At 51.3% G+C, this 22,050-nt stretch overlaps 9 protein-coding genes across 9 annotated transcripts; 3 read left to right on the forward strand and 6 right to left on the reverse strand.

Moving 5' to 3' along the window:
• Window positions 1-60: 60 nt before the first annotated feature.
• On the reverse strand, window positions 61-5,480 carry cpcC (putative protein kinase (Gcn2)). The gene is made up of 7 exons (XM_073733793.1): window positions 5,059-5,480; window positions 2,953-4,998; window positions 2,559-2,888; window positions 1,499-2,501; window positions 1,021-1,448; window positions 526-970; window positions 61-477 (listed from the first exon to the last, which is right to left on the reverse strand). The coding sequence occupies exons 1-7, from the start codon at window positions 5,269-5,271 to the stop codon at window positions 170-172; spliced, it is 4,773 nt and encodes a 1,590-aa protein (XP_073588136.1). The 5' UTR covers window positions 5,272-5,480; the 3' UTR covers window positions 61-169.
• A 210-nt stretch (window positions 5,481-5,690) lies between these two features.
• Window positions 5,691-8,221, forward strand: BDW74DRAFT_80853 (uncharacterized protein). Its single transcript, XM_073733796.1, has 2 exons — window positions 5,691-5,796; window positions 5,890-8,221. Exons 1-2 carry the CDS (start codon window positions 5,733-5,735, stop codon window positions 8,010-8,012), a joined length of 2,187 nt encoding a protein of 728 aa, XP_073588137.1. The 5' UTR covers window positions 5,691-5,732; the 3' UTR covers window positions 8,013-8,221.
• Window position 8,222: 1 nt separating this feature from the next.
• Window positions 8,223-10,174, reverse strand: BDW74DRAFT_80849 (damage-control phosphatase ARMT1 family protein). Its single transcript, XM_073733795.1, has 6 exons — window positions 10,089-10,174; window positions 9,967-10,037; window positions 9,780-9,910; window positions 9,597-9,709; window positions 8,705-9,537; window positions 8,223-8,647 (listed from the first exon to the last, which is right to left on the reverse strand). Exons 1-6 carry the CDS (start codon window positions 10,108-10,110, stop codon window positions 8,417-8,419), a joined length of 1,401 nt encoding a protein of 466 aa, XP_073588138.1. The 5' UTR covers window positions 10,111-10,174; the 3' UTR covers window positions 8,223-8,416.
• Window positions 10,175-10,427: 253 nt separating this feature from the next.
• Window positions 10,428-11,680, reverse strand: ppt1 (protein serine/threonine phosphatase PPT1). Its single transcript, XM_073733794.1, has 2 exons — window positions 10,776-11,680; window positions 10,428-10,714 (listed from the first exon to the last, which is right to left on the reverse strand). The coding sequence occupies exons 1-2, from the start codon at window positions 11,514-11,516 to the stop codon at window positions 10,679-10,681; spliced, it is 777 nt and encodes a 258-aa protein (XP_073588139.1). The 5' UTR covers window positions 11,517-11,680; the 3' UTR covers window positions 10,428-10,678.
• A 971-nt stretch (window positions 11,681-12,651) lies between these two features.
• spt4 (transcription elongation factor SPT4) lies at window positions 12,652-13,495 on the forward strand. The gene is made up of 2 exons (XM_073723368.1): window positions 12,652-12,866; window positions 12,936-13,495. The coding sequence occupies exons 1-2, from the start codon at window positions 12,789-12,791 to the stop codon at window positions 13,218-13,220; spliced, it is 363 nt and encodes a 120-aa protein (XP_073588140.1). The 5' UTR covers window positions 12,652-12,788; the 3' UTR covers window positions 13,221-13,495.
• Window positions 13,496-15,547, reverse strand: gatA (4-aminobutyrate transaminase gatA). The gene is made up of 4 exons (XM_073723369.1): window positions 15,045-15,547; window positions 14,948-14,983; window positions 13,721-14,883; window positions 13,496-13,669 (listed from the first exon to the last, which is right to left on the reverse strand). Exons 1-4 carry the CDS (start codon window positions 15,293-15,295, stop codon window positions 13,623-13,625), a joined length of 1,497 nt encoding a protein of 498 aa, XP_073588141.1. The 5' UTR covers window positions 15,296-15,547; the 3' UTR covers window positions 13,496-13,622.
• A 337-nt stretch (window positions 15,548-15,884) lies between these two features.
• BDW74DRAFT_146532 (uncharacterized protein) lies at window positions 15,885-18,114 on the reverse strand. The gene is made up of 6 exons (XM_073723370.1): window positions 18,073-18,114; window positions 17,614-18,010; window positions 17,252-17,556; window positions 16,878-17,202; window positions 16,036-16,826; window positions 15,885-15,979 (listed from the first exon to the last, which is right to left on the reverse strand). The coding sequence occupies exons 2-5, from the start codon at window positions 17,812-17,814 to the stop codon at window positions 16,353-16,355; spliced, it is 1,305 nt and encodes a 434-aa protein (XP_073588142.1). The 5' UTR covers window positions 17,815-18,010; window positions 18,073-18,114; the 3' UTR covers window positions 15,885-15,979; window positions 16,036-16,352.
• A 1,366-nt stretch (window positions 18,115-19,480) lies between these two features.
• BDW74DRAFT_146535 (uncharacterized protein) lies at window positions 19,481-20,056 on the forward strand. The gene has a single exon (XM_073723371.1). It carries the CDS (start codon window positions 19,513-19,515, stop codon window positions 19,762-19,764), a length of 252 nt encoding a protein of 83 aa, XP_073588143.1. The 5' UTR covers window positions 19,481-19,512; the 3' UTR covers window positions 19,765-20,056.
• BDW74DRAFT_146537 (uncharacterized protein) lies at window positions 20,043-21,002 on the reverse strand (the record flags this gene model as incomplete). The annotated part of the gene is made up of 2 exons (XM_073723372.1): window positions 20,632-21,002; window positions 20,043-20,551 (listed from the first exon to the last, which is right to left on the reverse strand). Coding segments are annotated over exons 1-2 (551 nt in total), but the record flags the coding sequence as incomplete, so codon positions are not given.
• Window positions 21,003-22,050: the final 1,048 nt, after the last annotated feature.

Here is a 22,050-nt window from a genome sequence, read left to right on the forward strand (position 1 = left end):
ATTTTCTCCTGTTGTCGAGTCGAGGATCCGGGGTATAATTCGTTAAAAGTCGCTGGCTGGGGGGAGATGCTGTGCTGAAATCCACACATTGCTCCAAATAACATCCATAATATCCATATGCATCACATATCACATACCGCATAACACATAAGACGCCCTACAATGCTTCTCATCGTTCATTTCCGCTTCCTAAATCATAATACAAACACGAACCCGTCCGGAAATTGTAAATGAAGGCGTTCTCAAGATTTTCAGCGCTCTCCGCGTGACTTTCACTTGCAAATTCAGAAAGCAAGTCGTAGAGTTGATTAAGGTACTTCCGCTCGGTTAGCGGTGCGTTCTGGATGACGGCGCGCCAACTATCAGGATCGGAGAGGCGAGTGCCCCTTATGGCTTCAAGCAGATCATCACGAGTGTCGATCGCCGCTATTGGGCCGTTCATGGCCTTTTCAGCCACCTCTCGCGAGCGAGTAAGAGCTAGAGAAGTCAGTTATAGTGTTCCATATATGCCGGATTGATGCTTACCTTGTTCGACAATGTTCCGCCGGTTCGACTTCTTGCTTCTATGTTGAGGTACAAGAATGCGGACGTCATTTGGCCGCTCGCTGGCACTCATGTTCGTTTCCGACTGACTGGGGAGCCGAGTGTACCGCGGGTTTTCTGGGGCCCCTTCTCGTTGATTGCGCGCACGTATCTCGTTTCGAAGCCAAGGTATAAGCTCCGAGCCTCGGATGTCCAACTCTTCCTTTGGCGCAAGACACCTGACTTTGAAGCCTCGCTCTTTACTGTCCTGCTTTGCAATAACAATCCAGCTATGGTTATGCTCTTTGTACTTCGTGAGAAGCTCCTCCAGAGAGGACGCATCAACTGCCAGTTCGGCACTGATATCGTTAGACCAGAGGTCTTGCGTCAATTTGACACCCATCTCACGTAAGACTGTTGGGTCGAAGCTGGCGACAAGTACATCACACTAAAAACTTGTTAGGAACAATGACAGTAGTAGGACTGTTGTCGACTTACCCTTCTTGTCCTCCAGAATGCTCCGACTTCAGTTTCCGCAGGTTTGAGGGTTCTGGTTGGAGCTTTGATGTAGTCAATCATCGCAGAACTGAGCCTGTCCCAGCTCAGGTTGAAGCCCACGGCATGGGGCTGAGCGCGGTTCGTCGTGACGCCAGATCGGAAATCCTGGACCAAAGAGTCATAGCGGCCACCTGCGGCAAAGACATCGCGTCGTTTGCCATCGAAGATGCATTGGAAGAGGATGCTGCCGCGGAAGAACTTGTCGTTCAAACTACCTAAAGGGCTAATGTAGAACTTTCGTTTTACCTTGAAGCCCTGCAAAAACGCGATCAGAGAATTAATCCTGGCGAAGATTGGCGTCAACCGCTCGGCAAACTCGGTGCCCTCCATGATTGCTCGTAATCGCTTATGGGTTTGCTTGGTTGTATCTACATCTTGTCAGCCTTAGTCTTCCAGCAAGGATGTTTGTCAGTTTTACCTCTGAAATCAAACCTTACTAATTCATCAAGGGAAGTGGATGCAACTCCGACTGCGGGTGAGCGCAGTTCGCTTCGAATCTTCTGCATAGAATATTTGCCGATGTTCAACCTGCTGATCACCTCTTTGACTAAGGGGATTTGAGAAGGCTTGATTCGACAGAACTCCATAATAAGCTGAAGCAGGTCGGAATGGTTTATCAAGAAGCACATTGGGCTGGCCTTTAACGGTGGGAATTCCTCAATAATCTCGTCAAGCACTTTGATCACCTCCGCCTCTTTCAAAGCCAGGTCCAAAGTATTGCGCGAGACAATATCGAAATCCACTTCTTTGTGAGTTCTTGGCTCACCACCTTGGGGGTTATCCCTGTAAACAGTGCCAAACGCAAAAGTTTTTTCGAGTGAAGAGTCTTGCCGGGGTATCGCACGTGCGTTCGGAAGCGTAAGATCGAAGGGTAGCTGAAGCATATTGCCAGAAGCGTCAAGAAGCCTCACATCGCCAGTGTGATAATGCTGGGATTTCGGAAACAGCATTTGTCTGGTGGTCTCTACCGCTCCATGTCTGCGGAAAATCGATGTAAGTCTTTCTTTGACCAGGCCGCGCACGAGGAGCTCGTTCGCAGCCGGAGGTGCACGGGAATGCATGTCCCAGGCGATGTCCTCTACTTTCTTGGGAGACTGAGAGAATATCGCGGAAAGAATTTTCTTGTAGTCGGGTGAGGTAGGATCAGAGAGCAGATGCATGATCGCTCGTCTGAATGTTTCCTCTTCAACCTGGAGTGGGATTTGGCCGCTATGGAGCAACTCCGACGCAGAAGGTCGTTGGGCTGGATTATGGTTCAAGAGCGACTCAATAATCTTACCTTGAACTGTTTTTTCGGAGTCCTGGAACGTCGCAGGCAGCACATGCTGTTTCTCCCTGATAGCGCGTAGTATTTGATCACGTTCCATGAGCGTCGGTAATGGGTGGCACATTTCGAGGAAGATAACTCCCAGTGAATACATCTGTCTCAATTAGCGATCAATCAACGACAACATAGGGCAAAGAGCTTATGAACTAACATCGACCTTCTCGTTGTAGTGTCCTGCAAATCCAGACTTCATTTCTGGCGCTACGTAGTAAGTAGTTCCTAGGCTTCGAGTGAGGTTGCCTTCGAAATCTGCAGCTGCAGAAGACCGTACAGCAGTCGTAAACTGGCCGCTGGTCGCTAGGCCAAAGTCTCCAATGCGGGGATTGCTGGCCGCGTCTATGAATATGTTATCGGGCTTGAGGTCGCGGTGAATAATGCCGTTTCCATGAATATGAGTTAAGCCGTCAAGGATCTGGCGGAACAAACGCCAGGATCTCTCGACATCATCATAGAGACCATTTTTTATAAGATCACGAAGAGTCTTGGAGAATCAATGTCAGCGTTTTGCTCACGGTGCATAAGATTGCAAACGGTGGTGAACTCACATGCTTCTCGCAATATTCCATCTGAATGTATAGCGCAGTGAGCACTGGCCTACCCTGCGAGCCCGATCTCACTCTACTGAGTTCCTTGCCAGTGCCACTCTCAGTCCCGAATGTTTCAGGCGATGAGCCCTTTTCCCGGGTGGATATCGTTCCAGCGTCCTCTTCATCACTATCAGGCGCAAACTCGATGTTGGGGTACCCGCTCGAACTAATGAAATCGAGACCGCCCGTGGTGCTGTACTCGAAATCCTCGGATTGTATGCTAGCAACAGAATACCCATCTGTGAATGAAATTGCCTCATCGTCTCTCTGGTCGTAATCTTCCTCAAGCCAAGCGGTATAGTAGCGTACCACATACGGATGATTCAGACGCGACAAGAGCATAATTTCTGACAGAGTATCTTTCAACGCAGTAGCAGATTTATGTGAGATTTTCTTGACGGCATAGAAGCGACCGTCTAGTTTGTTACGTGCTTTAACCACCTCACCAAAGCCACCTTTACCCAAACGTCCGGCTTCGTCAAAATCCTGGTGATAGCGCGAAAACGAAGGGAGGCCACCACTGAAAGATTCAAAGCGCGGACGCCGCGATAGTGACATGGAATTTGAGGCACTTGTTCTTATGAGTAAGGGGCTGTCGACACGGAAGAACTCCGAAGGTTGCAGCTGGAACGCTGTCGGTCTCTTTTTCGGACTCGGCCTGAAAAACTCCTGTAGCAAATCATTCAGCGGCGGCGACAGGTCAAGGCTGTCCATAAGCGCATTGGCCGACGTATATCGCTGAAGCACGTCTTTCCCAAAAGCCATCTGTAGGAACAGTATTCCTAGGTCCCAAACATCGGCCTTCATGGTAGGAGAGCTCCCTTGAGTTAATTCCGGAGGAAACCAAAACGGGGACTTGGATGCCGTAAGAATCCGTTTGCTTCCTGCTGCGTCTGGTAGAGCTTCCTCAATGCTTGAGAGCAGCTTCACGATTGTGCCACCCGTGGAGTTTCTGAACATGAGAACACGTCCGCAGTTGATATTTCCGTGGACAAAACCATGCCGGTGATAGTACTCAAGTGCTTCAAGAAGCTGTATGGTCCAGCTACGAAGCATTTCGACAGGTACCGTACCGACTATATCCAGAAATTCGGAAAGCGATCCCTTGTTTGCATGCTCAACAAGAGCGAATACAGTCCAAGTACTATCTTTGGAATCGACAGAGTAAAATGGCGTGTGGATCTTGAAGCCAAGGAAGTCAACTAGGTTCTGATGCCGAAGCCTCTTAAGACTTTCAAGCTTGTCCTCGCTCAGCCGCATTTGCTCGCGGAAGGCTAAGGCATCAGCTCCCTTTTCATTGATTGACAGCTCCTTCATAACTAGAAGAGGCGCACAAGGTCGGCTCTCTGGAACCACAGGCCTTACTATAAATGTACTCGCACCATGTACACTCTTCAACAAGGTCTTTCCATATACCGCTCGGAACACTAACGGACCCTCGTCTGCATCCGCCATGATCAAAGGTGGATCGAATGTAACGGCTCCGGGTATATTTACCACACCGTCGAGGTCGCCCGACGCTTCCAGCCCGGACGATCTGCTTTTCCGGCGTGATAATGCTTTTGTGCGCTTGTTGATGGCGTCCTGTACCAGCTGCTTGAGCTCTAGTTCTTCCTTCGCCGAGGCCGCTTGTTGTTTTCGAAGCTCCTCTTCTTTGGCACGCTCCGCTCGTTCGATTGCGGCTGCTTCCTGCACCATCCGCTCCTCCTCTAGGCTAGGGATATCCTGATCATGAGCCTGAGCTTCCGCTGCATCCTCTAAAATTTCCTGTATTGAGTCCGCCAGTTCGTATATCATTTCAGATCCCAGAAGTGTTTTAGGCTTATTTCGTAGGACATCGCGGATTCTTGACTGTGCGCCTCGTCGAAGGTCTTCTAGGTTCTCTGCAATTATGTTCGGGCACGTTTTAGGGTACGTCGCCGGTAGCTCAATCAATAAGTCTAAGCGGACATCGGGATTGGAGGATGCTCGCAGATGGAGCTTGAAGGAAACCTCGGAGGCTTGCTGCACGACGGGTCAGGTCACCAATATCTAAGTTGGGAAGAACCGAAAAGCATTACTTACATGCCACGCGGACCGTCGTTGCTGTACATCTTCAAAGTCGTCACCATAAATTGAGCGAAGAGCCTCGACCTCTTGCTGATGTATTTCTTGGTAATTCGTGGGGGCTACTACGGGCAAGGCAACCGGGGTGGTATCCGAGAAAACCTGTTTCTTCTCCGCCCGGGGAGAGGCATTCTTGAATGCATTTGCAGTCTTCTTGTGATGGTGAGGCATAGCGGGGCGTTTGTGGGTGAAGTATGAGCTCTGGTAAACACCGATTGATTTGATGGTCTTTGTCACGAGAAGCAGCGACAAAGATGCAGCCGAAGCTGCAACCCTCTATAGCTCGGGATAGTACATATCTAGGATAAAGTGACAGACAGAAGAAGAAGACAACTGGGCGAGAAAGCGTACTTTCAACACCAATTGGGCATTGACAGAGAGGGGAAAGAAACTTGGTTCAAGATGAAAGAGCGGTGATCAATCTGCCACGATAGACTGCCAATCACTAACCTGCAGTCTAAGCCAGCCCCGCCCGCCCCGTCGTTGTTCCGTCACCGCCCGGCAGTATTCCGCCAGCAGACAGTGCTTTGTTTATACTCCGACCCTATCATCCCTCCACGTCAACGGTCTCCGCTTTATCATCGGGGTGGCTCCATTATGCGATAGATGTCGCCCTTTTACTTGCTATTTACATGAGTCTAGTCTGTGCAGACACAATGCTCGGCTGGATGGTTGGTCAAACTGAACGCGGTGCAGGTGCGCGTTTCTTTTGTTCCCCGAAAGCGCCGCGCCTACCGCGCCCGCTCTGAGACTTTGCGCGTTGACTGATTCTTTGCTGGCATCTAGCAGACGATTCAAAAGTACTGGACCCGCCAGAAACCCCTGCGCCCGTATTCGCGCTACGCGCATTTCAGAGCGCGTTATTTGGAACGCCCAAGGCCGGCGATGAAGACAATACCAATGCTCATCTAAAGTCCAAGGAGCAAGCCCGCAACCGACACCTAATTAGCGACAGCACCGTGCTGAAGCCGACTGAGCGAACCGAAGATATTTCAAAGGACGCGACGGCTGATATCGATCTTGCTGTGAACGCGATGGCATCACCGACGAAAAGCATTCTCATGACGCCCGGTACCGTGTCAAACCGGCGGAAGACGGTCTCTTTCGGAGAAAGCGTCGTGGACAATGAGCGCAGGCGCGGCGATATATCGAACAAGGTCGTGAAGACACCAATACCCACCACAGGGAATATCAGCAGCCAGTGGGCATCGGGATCGTCAGATGGAAAGCGAAGCAAACTCACCCAAGCGCTGATGGACTCGCGCGAAAAGCCTTCTAGGACCTCTGAGAGACCTTCCCAGAAGCCTGAGGAGGTTCGCTCCACTAAAGCTGGCTCTAACCCCCAGGCAGCGCCGGCTCAAGGTGACGACAATGAAGATACGATCAACATGAACGAACCGCGGTCGCGGTCCGGGAAATACTGGAAGGCGGAGTTTGACAGCTACAGGTCCAAGACAGCCCTGGAGATAAGAAGACTGATTCAGTATCGTTCAGCCGCCAAAACCTATGCCAAGAAGAAGGATGAAGAGGCCTACCGCTTAGCTGCAAAGCTGAAGGAAGAAGAGCTCAGGGTCGAAGAGATGGAACGCCATGTAACGCAACTTGCGTCCACGATGGTCGCAGGGAATACACGCGCAGATAAAGAACAACTCGTCCAAGATCTCACGAAACAGACGGCTCTGGCGCTACAATACAAACACAAGGTCAGCGTACTCCGCAAGGCTTTGGAACAGTACGGTGTTGTTGGCACCGAAATCGACGATATTGGAGTTCAACCCGAATCCAGCACTGCTCCCAAAGAACCCTCGGAAGCCTTGCGGAAGTCCCAGCAGGAGCTGGCCCAGGCGAACGCAAAAATTGAGGACATGAAACAACAGCAGTCGGATTTTGAAAAACTTAGGGGACTCGCCCTCAGTTCCGAGCAGAAGGCTTCGGATTTGGCGAAGGAGAACGCGTCACTCAAGCATACACTTGCGCGTTTCAAGCAGGAAGCATCGAAATACGAAGGTCGTCGCAAGGAAAGGGAAGCGAAGCTGAAATCTCGAGAGTCCAAGCTAGAAATGCGAATCCAAGAGTATCGCGATCGACTGAAGTCAACATCCCAACAGCACCGAGAACAGGAAGACGAGCTGAAGATATCGTTCGACCAAGAGCGCCGCCAGATGCAGGAACAGATCGATGTATTAAAGACGAAGCTACGGGCTTTCGAAAGTGCAACAGAACTCAGGGCGCGACCTCGCCCTGAAAGCCGCAGGGATTTTCACGGAATTCAAGCATACGATTTTGGCCCTGTGAGCCCTCACAAGGACCCCCTAGACGAAACCGGCGAAACAGATCAACCACCCAGTCCAAGTCCACGCGGCAAGGATCGTCGTGCGTACAACATAGGGACCGACCTGACGGACTCGGATCTGAGACGGGCAATGAAGGAAATGGGCATTGAAGATATCGACGAAAAGTTCAACAACCTAGGAATAGCTCCTCTAAAGTCATTCAAGCCTCCTCGGTATCGAGACGACACCGATGTTCTTCCACCATCCTCGCCGCCCGAAGTTGCGACGTGGTCCGGTCCAGCCCAACGCCATAATCTAGAGAAGCGACACTCGCACCAACCCTATGTGCCTCGTCGGTCTCTAGACGATAGCCATCAAATCCAGCCTAATCGTCTCCAGCCCCGACGGCCAGCTACGAAATGCACCCTTGAGCAGCCGTCTTCTGCACCAGATGCAAGTCATTTGGACCGCGCCAGGAGACGGCAGACCGTTGCTGCTGACCCTACTACTACACAACGCGATTCATTGTCATTGGATCGGAAAATGGCTGCCCAGGCACGCCTCAAGCGGAGGGACGAGTCCCGGAAGCTTACGAGAGACGATGGCAAGGAGAACATGCGGACGACTGTGAGAGCCTAAGATCTATCATTTTTAGCTACACAACGTTTCTTTCTGGTCTTGTTTGTGGTATGATGCGAGCATCGGCGCTAGATTGTTGTGTTGGAGTGGGTTGGGGTATTCTTACTCTTTGGTTGTCGTGGTTTGGTGTTTTGCTCTACGGGTTGGAAGTGACAAATTCAGATACCAGGTGTTTCCTTGATGTTCATATAACGACCATTCTTTATCAGTCTCATAAGTATGTCATGTCATTATCTCACCATCTAACCATTTGTCTATACATTACCGCCAAATCATGATCATGATCAAGGCATACAGCCCTAAGCGCTCTATCTAGCCTTCCTACTCATCCGTATTTGACCCGTAACCCTACTCTCGGGTTACTGTCTAATCTATGTTGATTGTATGTTCCTCAAGAACAAATCTCAAACCTTTCCGTCACAGAAGGAAATGACAGCCCATTTCCCGCTCCATGCCCATTCGCGGCCGCCTGTTGCTGAGCCTTCGTAGACCTTGCGCAGTTCCTCGTCTTTACCGGCCGGCAGGCCAACGACGCAATCAGCCTTGCAGGTACGGAAGGACATGACGCGGATACCGGAATGTGGGCCTAGTGGACCAATGGCGGTTGTGAAGGGGGTTGTTGGGTCCCAGTCGGCCTGGATGATTGTTTTAGTCTCTCCAAAAAATTGCAAACCTCTGGCGAGGGAACGTACATCGTTAACAAGCTTGCGGTAGTTAAGGTCACCCTTGAATAAGACGAGCTCAGCCTCTTTTAGATCCTCAAAGAGATCCGGCGCAACGTGCGGCATGCGCCAGTAAGAGCCGCCTGCCGTCCAGAAACGGTGAGGACGAATGATCAGCTTCCCCTCTGCGTGAAAGTGGCTCCATTGGTCGAAGAGGAACTTGACCTCGTCGACCTCCTTGCCCGAGAGCGGGGATTGCTTGTTTCCGGACTCGTCAGGTGCGGTATAGAAGCCCTGGGGGTCGGCGATAGCCTGGATGAGGTCCGCAAAGTCGCGGGGGATAACGTCTGACACGAACCAGGGGATCAGCTTGGGGCGGAGGACCACGCTTGTTGCGAGGCCCGAGGACAGGAGGTATCCAGCGAGGATGAGGTCGACGAAGAGCTCGAAGCCAGCGTTGTCCAGGACGATGTCGACGCGGCGCTCGGGCTTGTTTTCTTCGCGCGCTTGTCGGAGGACGTCGAATGCGGCGTTGAGGTCGTTTACGAGGATGTTGTTCTCTGCTGCCTTGCGGGCTTCTGAGCCCTGCAGTTTCTGGATATCCTCGTATGTGAGGTTCGTAAGGAGGGAGAGATCTGTGGCGTTGCCCCATAGACAGATCTCGCACATTTCTGAGAAGAGGAGGCGATCGGATTCCTCGGTGTTCTTGCCCTCCTTTGCCTCGATGGCGAGCTCCTTGTATCTGGCAGCTAGTTCGAGTACGGCGGGTCGGGAGGACTTGAAGGTGGACATCTTTTGACGGGCAAATACATCGTAGCCCTTCCAGTGCTTCGACCGGGTGAAGAGGGTAGCCAGGCGCCTGTCTGTTTCATCATTGTCAGCGCCTAACATTGAAGGCAGCTCCCAATGCCGATGAACTCACAGAGATAGCACTCTGAGAAGAGCCACGATACGCTGTGCCACTTGGGGTTTCCTCGCTGTTCGAGTTCCTCATTGTACTCTTCGATGTCTGGCTCGCCGTCGTCTTCAAGGGGACTATCATACAATGCAGTCAGTACCGGCACTATTGAACTCCAAGTGCGTCAAATATAGAAGGCCAGCCCACATCAACTGTCTGTCATGCTGAAGCTCGTATTTCAGCTTCGCCAGCTCCTCAATGATGGTCTTTCCCTCCTTTCGCTTCTCCTCGTCGGTCACGTCGGCGACTGTCCGATGCAAATCGTCAATGGCACCGGTCTAGGTAGGCTCGATTGTTAGAGACTTCATATATATCCGGCTAGAAGTAGACTAACCAGAATGACAGGCCATCGGTCGTTGACGGACTTGTGGCCGAAACTCTTTGGGTCGGAGGTGAGGTATACAGCTGTTGGGCGGGGTTAGTCCGATTGTCTCTAAGATAATGGACAGGACTCACGGGTTTTGGGATCGAACTCCATTTTAACAGGGCTAGTAGGGTGGTTGTAAGAGAGTGTACTGAGAAGCAGAGGAGAGAGGTCAAATGAAAGGAGGTTGTTCAGGGCCGCAATAAAACCTATGTCATGGTGGAGTTGACCGATGATTGCATTGGACGATCGCGGGGTCAGCGGGGTTCTTTTCCTACTGCGGATCCTCTGAGTATACTCGTTTACTACTCCGTACAGGTACAAACTACTTAGCAAGGCTATGGTGATACGGGGCAAATTGGTGTATTCTGTCTTAAAGATGCCTCAACGTCCAATGCTTAACCTCACTCATCCTTGTAATAGACATAAGACACCATGACATGAAATCAAAGCAGATGCTCCCTGGTAGATTGTTTCGCTATGCAAAATCTGCAAAATCGTAAGCACCATATCGAGTACATTCATATACCGAGACATCCACCCAAAATGGGACAGAAATATGAATCTCGTCCGTGGATTACACCCTGACCTGCGAGGCCGCGATCGTTCTGTTCTGCTCCGAGTGGAACGATAGCTATCTGTCGGTCTGCCAACCCCTAAAGACTCAAAAGTCGTATTCACCTCACATCATAGACATCAGCGAGCTCTGAGCATAGGCCTAGATTATTGTCAGTGTCCTATTCGCAATGAATGGGAGCCAAGGAACGTGGAAAACTCACCATTGGTTTGATGTCTGGGTGAGGGACGGCGTCGAACACCTGGTAGTCAAGCTTGAGCTCGGGCCCAATCTTGATGAAAGCACCCTTGTTCTCTGTCGTGTCGCAGTATTTAGGAGCCGAGAACACCGTAATGCATCGGCCATCGTGCTCAACCTCGTATCCATTCATACGCACCTCGTGGGAACGGATAATGGCTTCCAGTCCGTTGTTCTCGCAGAAGCGCTTGGTGACATCTGGGCCGAACTGCAGACCGACACCACGCTTGCTGGGTCCGCGACCAGGCTCTGTCTGGGGATCCGTCCAGAGCATCTCCATCATCAATCCTTGCTGACCGGGCTGCTTCTGGTTATGACGGTTGAGCTTTCTAATATCATCCAGCGTCGTCTTGTCGTTGGAGAATAGACCACCGTGGAGGACAAGGTACTTGCTGCCGATCAGGGTAGCCAGAGGCAGCGCTGAGAAGGACTCGGAGAAGACCTTGAACAGGGTCTCGTTGTACTTGGCTCGGCATTCACCTTCGAAGCCATATACCTTGTTCATGTCGTCAGTTTCGTGGTTTCCGCGGTTCAGGAAGAGGCCGTTCGGTCGCAGCCACTTGTAGGCATATAGTAGAAGGGCAATCTCAGTAGACCATGAGCCACGATCAACAAAGTCACCGTTGAACAGGTATGCATGGGTATCGGACGGGAATCCATTCAGGCGGAAGATCTCCAACAAGTCGAAGAATTGTCCTACAATCATCGTCAGCCTCAATCAAACCCCGCAACAGGTAAGAAAAGAAAAATCAACCATGCGTATCACCACAAACCGTCAACCTCCTGCCCTCCTCCACCCCGATCTCAACCATCGTCGGCTCATTGTAGACAATATCCTTGACAGCCTTAACAATCTGGAACGCATACTTCCGGTGAATCTTCTTCCCGTTCTTGAACCGCTCAATCATATCATCGATAAACTCCTGCGTCATCTCCGACCCCAACTTCACACCATCATACGCATCATCCACGGCCATAGCATCGATATCCAAGCTCTCAAACGCCGACGGCGGATCCGCAACCTCGATCGCCTTCTCAAACTCCAACCGCCGCACCAGCTTCTCGCACTCTGCCAGTTTTAACTTCGCATCGCGGTTTCCGGGTTCGCGCTTCACAACGGCTTTGAAATCCTTCATCGCATCGCGGTAGTTCAAGCATGCACTGTGTGCCAGGGCTCGTCGCCAGTAGGCCTTGATGTAGTTCGGGTCGAGCTCCAGCGCCTTCGTGGCGTCCGCGACAGCGAACCCATATGCTTCGAGCTTGATGTGGCACTAGACATAGAAACATCACAAATTAGCATTGTTCGCCTTACTCCGACGCACCTCCGGCGAAGTATAAATATCCCGACCTACCTGAGCTCGGTTGCTGAAAAATGATGGCTCTTTATCGTACTTCGCGATCGCCTGAGTGTAGAAATCAACGGCGGTAGGCCACTCATGCTGAGCGAAAGCCTTGTTGCCCTGCACCTTCAGCGCAGTGGCTGCCTCGACGTCCTGGGAGGCCATCGTGGAATAGGTACTCGACCGAGTCGTAGGCGGGGGTGCTGGAGGGGTTTTCGGTAGGAGAGCACGAGGGCGAGGTAGACAGGGAGGAGAGAGGGAGCGCTACTGAACGACAGGGGCTCAGAGGCAAATTAAGTAGAGAGGGGAGTTGAAGAAGAGAAGTAAACTCTATATATCGGTTCCTGAAAAAGAATAACCCAATGCCGCCGGCTCAAGGAACGCCTCTTGGTTGTCGATAGTCTTAAATCTCGGACCCGTTTGAAGGGCGATTACTCCGGTCTTGGCGTTGCCGCTGCGGTTCGAGAAACATCGGCCGGCCGATTGAGACAATGAACAGGACCGCAGCTTGATTTTCAGTCTCACGGCTTTGGAACCTTGTCTTATCTTCACCTCATATCCTCACGCTCGGGATAGCTGTTTGCCTATCAACTTGATCCCCGGAAAACCTTTATATACACCACAAATTCCGCGCCGTCATGACCTTCTACGTCGCGCCCAGCCAGCAGCGCACTCTCCGCGCCTGCATGGTCTGCTCGCTCGTCCAGCTACACAGCGTAAGTTTCGGCTGACTCCAATACTATGAGGCTCATCTCCGGAAAAATAACCGATACTTTCTGATCTAGAAATTCATGCGCGAAGGCTGCCCGAACTGCGACAACGTCCTCGGCCTCCGCGGCAACAACGACAACATTCAAGAGTGCACCTCGCAAGTCTTCGAGGGCTTACTCACCGTCAATGACCCGGGAACCAGTTGGGTTGCTCGCTGGCAACGACTGGACAGCTATGTGCCTGGGACGTATGCAGTGAAGGTTACGGGATCTCTTCCTACAGAGGTTATCGGTCATTTAGAAGATGCTGGGATAAAGTACATTCCGAGAGACGGGAGCACGGTGGAGGAAGAGGGTTGAGCGCTGGGTTGTTGTGCTGTTTCGAGCGGAAAAGCAAGGCATACGTGGCTGGGTTATATTTTGTTGCTGCGGGATCAGAGAACGCAGCGATACCCTTTATTCTCTGGGTCTGCTATTTGCACAAATTTTGGAGTTCATGGTTTTCTTCGAGGGGTTGACTTTGTTTTACGCGGGAGTTTTCATATTAATTATTCCACATATACTACGAAGGTCTATCAAGCTGAAATGCTTATCTTGATCTTGAACCATGGTCTGAATTAACTAACATAAAATGTCGGATTTTTGACATAAACTCATATATAACAGTCATATGTGCGAAAGATAGACAACCTGCTCCAAGTATACCATTATAACGCCGCTAAAAACAAAACGCCATCAAGCAATCATCGGCGCAGGTCTGCCCTACAGTTGCTTGATAATCTTCTCAATGCTCTCAAGAAGGATATCAGCTGCAACGAGTTAGCTGGGTCTTCTCTTAAATAGCAAGGTGAAAAACTTACCATGGTGCTTCTGGAAGATCAGCATGGGTCGCAGGCGGACAGCACTCTGTCCGCTACCACCAATGTTGATTCCAACGCCCTTGCCCTTGACAAGGAACTCATCACGCTTCGGGGTATCCCAGGCAATGAAGGTACCCTGGTTCTTACCACGCAGGTTCTGCAGGTGCTCAGGATACTGCTTCGCAAGGCGCTCAAGACCAGAGTAAAGGTAGTCACCAGTGGCGGCAGTGTTCTCAACGAGAGAAAGGCGCTCGATTTCCTCAATGATGCCACGGAAGATGAGAGCGCGGGAAGGGTCACCCATCCAGGTGTTGAACTGGCGGTAAGGCTTGTTGGGGCGCAGGGCAGGGTTGCCGTAGTAGTAACCGGCAGTTTGGGCCTTCTTGGAGAAGGTGACCATGTCGGGAGGAGTCTGGAGGTTCCAGTGGTCGTGAGCCCAGAACTTTCCAGTGGCACCAACACCAGTCTGGACCTCATCGACAATGAAGAGGACGTTGTTGCGCTTGGTAATATCGCGAAGGCCCTGGAAGAAGGCGGGAGAAGCGTGGTTGTCACCACCCTCGGACTGGATAGGCTCGACGACGACGGCAGCGACGGGGTTGTGCCATTCCTTGATCAGGCGCTCGGTTTCCTGCAGACAGCGCTGCTCCTCCTCGGCGTTCTCCTTGGCATGCTCCTCAAGAGGGTACTTCAGAGAAGGGAAAGGAGCCTGGGGCCAGTCAAAGGAGGGGATATCGAGCTTGTGGATGGGCTTGCTGCGGGTGGTGGACAGACTGCCGAATAGACGACCGTGGAAACCAGCCTTGAAAGACATGATAGACAACTGAGGAGAACCAGGGGCCTGGTTCACCATACTGGACTGGAGTTCTTCCTCAGTGAACTCCTTCTCGGGGCCTCCGCGCTGTTGCTGGCGGTAGTACATGAAAGCGGCCTTGTAAGCAGTCTCGTTCGCGTCAGAGCCAGCCATAGCGGTGAACACCTGGTCCAAGCCCTTGGGGGCAACTTTCAAGATACCGGTCTTCAGGATGTGGGACCAGTCATGAGAGGGGAAGTTGCCGAGAGCAGGCCTGTTGATCAAGGAGGTGGCCATCTCCGAGGAAGCGGCCACCTTGAGGAGGTTGGAGTTGTTGTAACCGACGGGGATGGATGCGATTTGCGCATAGCTGCAGCCGGGTTAGGCTCACTGCAACGAAAACAGTAAAGGATAGGATGCTATTAAGCACGTACACATCGAGAAGCATATTTCCATCAAGATCGGCGATGCTGGTTCGCTGTTAGTCTTGTTGAACGCGACGCGGGGTAGAGTGACGGTAAATAGACGTACTAGTTTCCCACAGACTTCGTGTAGTCGGCGAGCATGTTCAAGCTACGCACATCGAAGACCTCGTTGAGCTCTTCGGCAGCGGCCTTATTCTTTGGGCCAGGGATGGCCGTGGCCAGCTTGGGGGCTGTAGGCTCATTGGGGAAGTAAGGCTTCTCCGCAGCTCGAAGGCGGGGAGTGGTTGTGATGGTGCGAACGGCAGGGAGACGGGCTGAAGCTCGGAGTTTCAGGCTGGAGCGAAATACGGAGGCCATTGTGTGAATCAAGGGTGAGGATGATGATTGAGAGGAGAGGAGAGAGGACGTAGTGGAAGAAAGAGCCCTTAGTTGCGATCTCCGATAAGAGCGGAGATAAGAGCTGCACTACCAAGCTTTAGAGCGATTGCTTGGCTGGTATGGAGGGCTAGAAGGTACACAGATGGGGGTGAGGCAAAGCAAGGTGAAGATACAATTGAGTCAAGACCAAAATAGCAGAGGGACTGCGATCGCGCGGCCTTATATACCACTGCCAGTCTGATGGACTGTTGAGATCACAGCTGCCCTGCGGAGAGCTCTCTGAATGCCTCGGCGATTCGGGCCAATCATGTTTCAGAGATTCACCGAACATCATCCAGATCTCCAAGAATCAAAGAAGCAATTGATAACAGCTTCGAATCTTCTTTCCCTCCCTGGTTTCGCGGTTCCACCCCCGGCGCGAGTGGTCATTGAATTTCCTTTCTTGTATCCAATCGCGCCAGGCGCCGGAGAGTCGTCGCGGGGTTTACACACTGTTATTTGTCTGAAATGGTCCGCTATCATCATGCTCGGGGCGGGATCGGAAACAGATGCCTAAAGGAAACAGATGGTCATCAGTTGCAGTTGGCATGACTTTGAGCAGTAGTCGCCTAGTTGGGCATACAATGATGATTACTCCGTATACAAGCCCGCCTTTATACTTATCTGCTAGCCAACTGCACATTAGAAGTTCAAAAACATATATATATCCTGTTGTGTACCTATACGGCGCCGTAACCGGAGTAAATCCGGGGTGCGCATTGACCAGCTGTTGCACAACCCTAACTCTCCTCATATCTCATGCTCCTTACCACTACTCCGTACCTATCGGCAATATATATTGACCGAGAGTTGAGCTACTGACAAGCTCGGTCCTTTTCGAATAGTGTTATATTCATAGGTTCTCGTTATCCCATCAAATATCGAATATCCGCTCAGTATATCTCAGAAGTCATAGTGTATAAGAGTAATTAAAGATAGTCTGAAAGTGTCCAAAAGAAAGTGTTTGAAAGATCGTGAAGTGGGAAGAAGGTCGACATTAAGACGATTGCCTAACGTGACGACTAGGAGGAATGCTCCTTACATCGCTCCGAATGGATGTTGTTGGCGGCGAGACTGACCTCTCGCTCAAGGAAGTATGTTTTACAGTTTCACTGCCATTGGTAAGACGAACCACGTCCTCTTCAAGCAGGGATTGAGGTGGGCTGGTGATATCACGGGCGGTCCCAGTCGGATCATGAGACGTGCGAGTTTCGCTATGCGTCTCCATCTCGACTGTTCGGAAAACCGTCAGGTGATCGTTGGGCATTTTTGTCTCCACATTGTAGTAATTCGAGTCTCTAGATGGCTTCGACGAGTTTCCACTTATAGATTTGAGCTTCCACGACTGCCTCGAGTTCTCGGATTCTTTGGAGCGATATTCGTGGTCAGAGTTATAACGGTGAGCGGTGCCGAGGAGACGGGGCATGAAGAAATTGACCAGCGGTCGTAGTGCGGGAGCAGAAGCGCAGATCTATAAGGGTTAGCCAGCGGATTGATCGCGGGACAGGATTCAAGTACATACCAAGCCGAGGTTTATTTCCACTATAGCTGCAAGCAGAACAGGCCATCCTTCCCAGGTGGTGTCGTATGAGGCAATCATACTCCTCCAAACATAGTATGTTCGTACGGCACCGGCGACGTCGACGATGATCCCCAAGCCAAAGATACCCATCACAGCAAGGCGCTGCCGGGTAGGTAGTTTCAGCTTCCAAATCAATGGCATGGGTAGGATAGTGGTCACGACATCGGTAAAGATGTTGATGGTACTAGCGGAGAAAACTATGGCGCCGGAGTCGAGACACGTGTGTGGGTATTGAGGTTCTAGATCCCAGTATGCCTTGATTGGGCTTTGCAAATCAGACGTTGTTCAGGCTCAAGGGTGCGATAGAGACCTACCGGCATTGGAATATGCTGAAGAGGACAAAGAGGATGCTGGACAGGGCTACAACCACCATACCCACTATCATGGCAATGTTGTACATCGAGTAAATGCCCTTGCTTCCCACAATAAGTAGGCGCTTGCAGAACCACAATAATGAGAGCTTCGTCAAGGAGCAGGCCAGAGAAAAGAGGATTTGGAAAATGAGGTTCAGCTTGGAAACCATCGGTATCCATTCCAGCGGCACGTCCCAAATATGCCTGACCCAGCCCCAGTCCTCAGTAGCAATGCATAGAATGACAGACATGCCAATTCCGAAGCCCTTGACTACAGTCAGCGAACAAACACTAACGATGTCATCGTACATCAATTAACTTACCAAACCCAAGACGGCCATTATATCATCGAGACCAGCCGTGCGCGTAATCCTTATCCGAGCGTACACTCGAAGAACAGTTATTATAGTAGACAGAGACAAGAAAATGATGCTCGTGATGAAGACAGCATGACTGCGAGTGGGGGGATCAAGGTAGTTAGGCGTCGGCCAACTGAGGATAACTTCGAGGGGAGGAAGCTGCATTTTTGCGGCCGGAAGTAGACTGCAAGGATAGAAAGCTCTAGTTCTTGACTGTTGAAATTTGGCCGAAGTACGCAGTGATCAACTGCTAGTCCTGTACGTTGCTATTGATTGGCTTCGATGTATTAGGGCAATGGGTGCACTGGAACCACGATCATGGCAGCGCCTGTTGGGAGGAAAAGGAATGGACGAAAGTACGCTTAGAGAAGCAACTTTAGCAAGTGAGCAGAATGACGAGGACAGGAGTCATCATTGTTATACCATTTTTTATCTCAGCGTGCCTGGCACCTGCATAGGGTGGAGGTCCCGAAACTTCGAAGACAGGGCTGGAAATATTGGAGGAAGTTTGATAGTGTATCGAAAATCCACGGGTGCCTGCTATATGCCAGTCGAAGAACAGCTGCGCTTGTACATTTCCGGAGCTCTGGTGGGGTATGCTGGACGGATTCTGGACGTATAATCAGATGAGGACCCGACGATTCGGCGATATCTCGTCCAATGAGTGTATTCTCTGTACATCCGCCGACGAGGTACCACAGCAGCAGTTACTGCTTGTAGTAACCACAATGGCTATCACTGTTGTTCCACACCCGGGCACCAGGTGTCGTTGCGAATTTATGATAGGTAGATCGAGAGCCCCATAATTCTCGGAAATTCCTCGTGGGAGGAGAGCAAACCCTGGGAGCAAGAGGCATTATCGAACTACCGGCTGATCGACTTGATAGTTGTCGTTCGTGTCCTTGGTTGCTTCGAGCATGGTTTGAAAGCCCATCCTTACGCGAAAATATTTGGCCATGACCTGTATCGACTAGGTTGGTGAACCAAAGGGAGTGCTCCCGCAATATCCACGTTATGGTCGCAGGCCTTGAGCTCTCAGCTCTGACGTTCGTATGGATCAGAACCATGGAGCCTGAAAATGACCACTGGGCCAATCAGACGGGCAATCGAGCTGAGCGGGAGGATTGATTTGGAATGAGGATCATTTATGGAGTAGAGATCTGGTGGTGGCGAACGCAGCCGCTGTGCTGCTCGTGGTTCCGCGCAGTCCTGGCTTTTTGAAGCATCTTTCTGTGATGATACAGGCTGAAACCAACAAGGAACTGACAATGCATTGTCGACTCGATAGAGCCATGCTAAACGATCGGGCTTTGGAACTTGATGCTTAGTGTGCGGGAGCTTGGGGAAGGAGGGGCAGCTAAGCAAGTTTGACTTTGTTAGCCCCGAATCCCGCCCGGCTGAGGATTCCGGACTCCGGATGCGTGGTGTCAGACGTCGCCAATCATTTTGTGCTGTACGCCATCGCCATCGCCATCGTACGGAGTATAGAGCATGAAATAACAGGTGAACGCCGATGTTCGCCCGCTCAACAATTCGATGTGATGAACTGATCCTTGATTTCGAGACATCGACGGTTGCGGAAGTCTCACACATGGCCTGACCCTGATCGCCCTGACGTGTGTTAAGGTCGACCCAAATATTCGACCATGTCCTTGAAGCTTTCGGAAGATTCAAACCGAGAATACACCACACGTGCGCGCCGTTTGACCTTTCCAGGCAAGGCATGGTGCCTGTCGTGATTCAAGACTTGAAAATGCCGCGTGGCGGAATGCATTTTCAGTGCGATATCTACCAGGCTACCCTCCACCAACCTCGACCTGCTCCGCTGTCCCGGCACCTACTGCTGCGGACTTCCACGATGACATGAATTCGCCCAAATTCTGGCCCGGCTTCTTGGCGGCGATCGTGTCAGGCGCATTTCAGGGTTCTCATCTGCCTCGGCACATTCCATCTCCAGCGATGCCAGCATGCGTTCTTTGTTCACTGGGCAATACGGGACTTTACGGAGTCTTCCAGTTCCACGACCCTCGAGTTCTTGACCCATTCGACTACTTTGCACGAGGCCAGCCGTACCCTTCCGGTAGATCATGCTACGCAGATTCGAATCCAAGCTGAGGATCCTCAATGCTCCGTACTCATTCCTTGCTCATTACTTAAGCGGGCCTGACTTCAGGTCCTATTTCCGCTTTCGGAATGTCGTGGGTCTTAGGCAGATGGAAATCGGCTTTCGGGCTTTTTGGATGATTGATGAAGAGCTCTGGTGAAGCACCGTTTGAGGCATTACCCTCTCCGAGTCCATACATTGGCGCTTCTGATCATGTGCGCGCGAGTGCTCTTGGACTTTGGGCCACTTATGATTGCCCGGTCATTGATTCATTGTGAGTGCACAAATGTGGGAACAGGACGGGTTTCCTTGCAGAATTGGGGGGCAAACTGCATCGTGGTGCTTCTCTACCTAGGACAATCGACGTCGGTAGCTGTGGCAATCTCCCTGGTCGCCTCCAGATCCCTCTGCAATTGCCCAATCTTGTCCTCCAACGCAACTATACAGCCTGTCCCCAGCGGCAAGCGAAGATAATCAAACCCCGACATTGCAACATCCAAAATTGCCCTCGCGGCTTCTTCAGGGTCCCCTTTGAAACTATCCGGAATCGATTCCTTCATACCCTGGTGGGCAGTCGCCATCAGGTCGAGCGCGGTACCCTTATACTCTTCTCTGAAGCCATGCTCAAGATGAGCAGGAGAAAGGACGCGGCTCGCAAATGGCGTACGAAATGCTCCGGATTCGACTATGAGAACTTTTATCCCGAGGGGTTGGACCTCGTAGGAGAGCGACTCGTGAATAGCCTCTATGGCGAATTTACTAGCGGAATATGTGCTTCTTCCCGGAAGGGCTCGGAAGCTGGTTGTTGTGCAATGGTGGTCAGTACCAATTGAAAAAGAGGGACGAGATACTGAGCGAGGAAAATAGGACGAACATACCCAGCACCACTGCTAATAAGGATGATTTGACCTGAGCCCCTCGCCCGCATTACCGGCAAACAGGCCCAGACAGCGCGCAGAGGTCCGTAGAAGTTTACCTCCATCTGACCTCGAACGTCAATCTCACTGCAAATACCACCATGTAAGTAAGAAAGAACCCAGACAATTCGACGCTGCGAAGCAGCTACACTAACCTGGTATTCTCAACGCCGCCGATAAATGCATACCCAGCGCCATTGACCAGGACATCCACATTATACTCCTGAGAGCACTTGGCGAATTGATCATAGGCATCGTCTTGGGCAGGGTCTAACTTGATTCAGATGCCGCCGTTGGATGAGAAACTAGGGCAGGCCTCCTCAGCTCTATCAACATCGCAAGTGGTTCCAACCACTTTGCAGCCGGTTGTGAGGACAGCTAGGGCAAGCGATTTACCCAAGCTTGACGAGGCGCCGGTGATCAGCCAGGTAGTGGTTGTTGGCATATCGTCTCCTGTGGTCATTATACCGATTAAGGGCTTCCATGGTGTCGAGTGTTTAATACCTAAGAGCCCAGGTATTGTATAAGGGCATGCAGTAATGGGGCCCAGGAGGAACCAGTGGAGATAAGCGCTTAACTCCCTGGTATACTTCCAAGTTTCAACGGTCACTCAGATAGCTTTACAGTAAGCAGTAAGCAGATTCCGGCGCGTAAGTCTGCACATAGGCCATAAGGGACGTCTCCCAGGGTTCCCGAGTTGGTCAGCCATTTTGCCTCCGTGGCCAGATGTTCAGATTTCTCGTTATCCAGAGGATTCGATGCCATTTTAGCTCCGCATATAATGGGCTTTGTAAACGACAGCTAAACCGCCTAGCATGGTTTATGATGTATCTTGGCATACGGAGTACTCCGTACAGGAACTATGAAATGCGGGGTGTTCAGTCCTACTGATTTCTCCGCTACTTAGAAGCCTGCGGTTCCCAAAGATCTTGTCTCCCACATCATCACGTCAAGGCAGGCTTGTCCTAACTCAAGCACCAGCTTTAGCGATCATACATGAACCTACGGTGTTTTGTCAGTTGGCCAGATATTGTGAAGCGACTTGCAATACGAGGTGACTCTCCTCCGATCGATGCCATCCCTGTGTAATCATCTCGCGCTCTAGCGACTGAGCGGGCTCGGGTTGTGTATTGCCCAAACCCATGCGCGCAAAGAGCCTCCGATTGGCATACCGACGACGATGACACAAAGCCAATAATACCTAGCACTGATCTTACGTCTTTGAATGGCACGAATGGCACGGCTCTTGCGTTTCGCGGTTTTGCTTTTTTGAAAGAGCATGAGCGGATCGAATCAGGGCGCCAAGGTGAGCGATTTCATGCAGCAATGCCTGGCTGCTCTGCATGCCACCGGATAAGCTTGCGTCATTGAAGGCCAGGA

Source organism: Aspergillus multicolor (genome assembly GCF_047715735.1).
Source record: "Aspergillus multicolor strain CBS 133.54 unplaced genomic scaffold BDW74scaffold_3, whole genome shotgun sequence".
NCBI lineage: Eukaryota > Fungi > Ascomycota > Eurotiomycetes > Eurotiales > Aspergillaceae > Aspergillus > Aspergillus multicolor.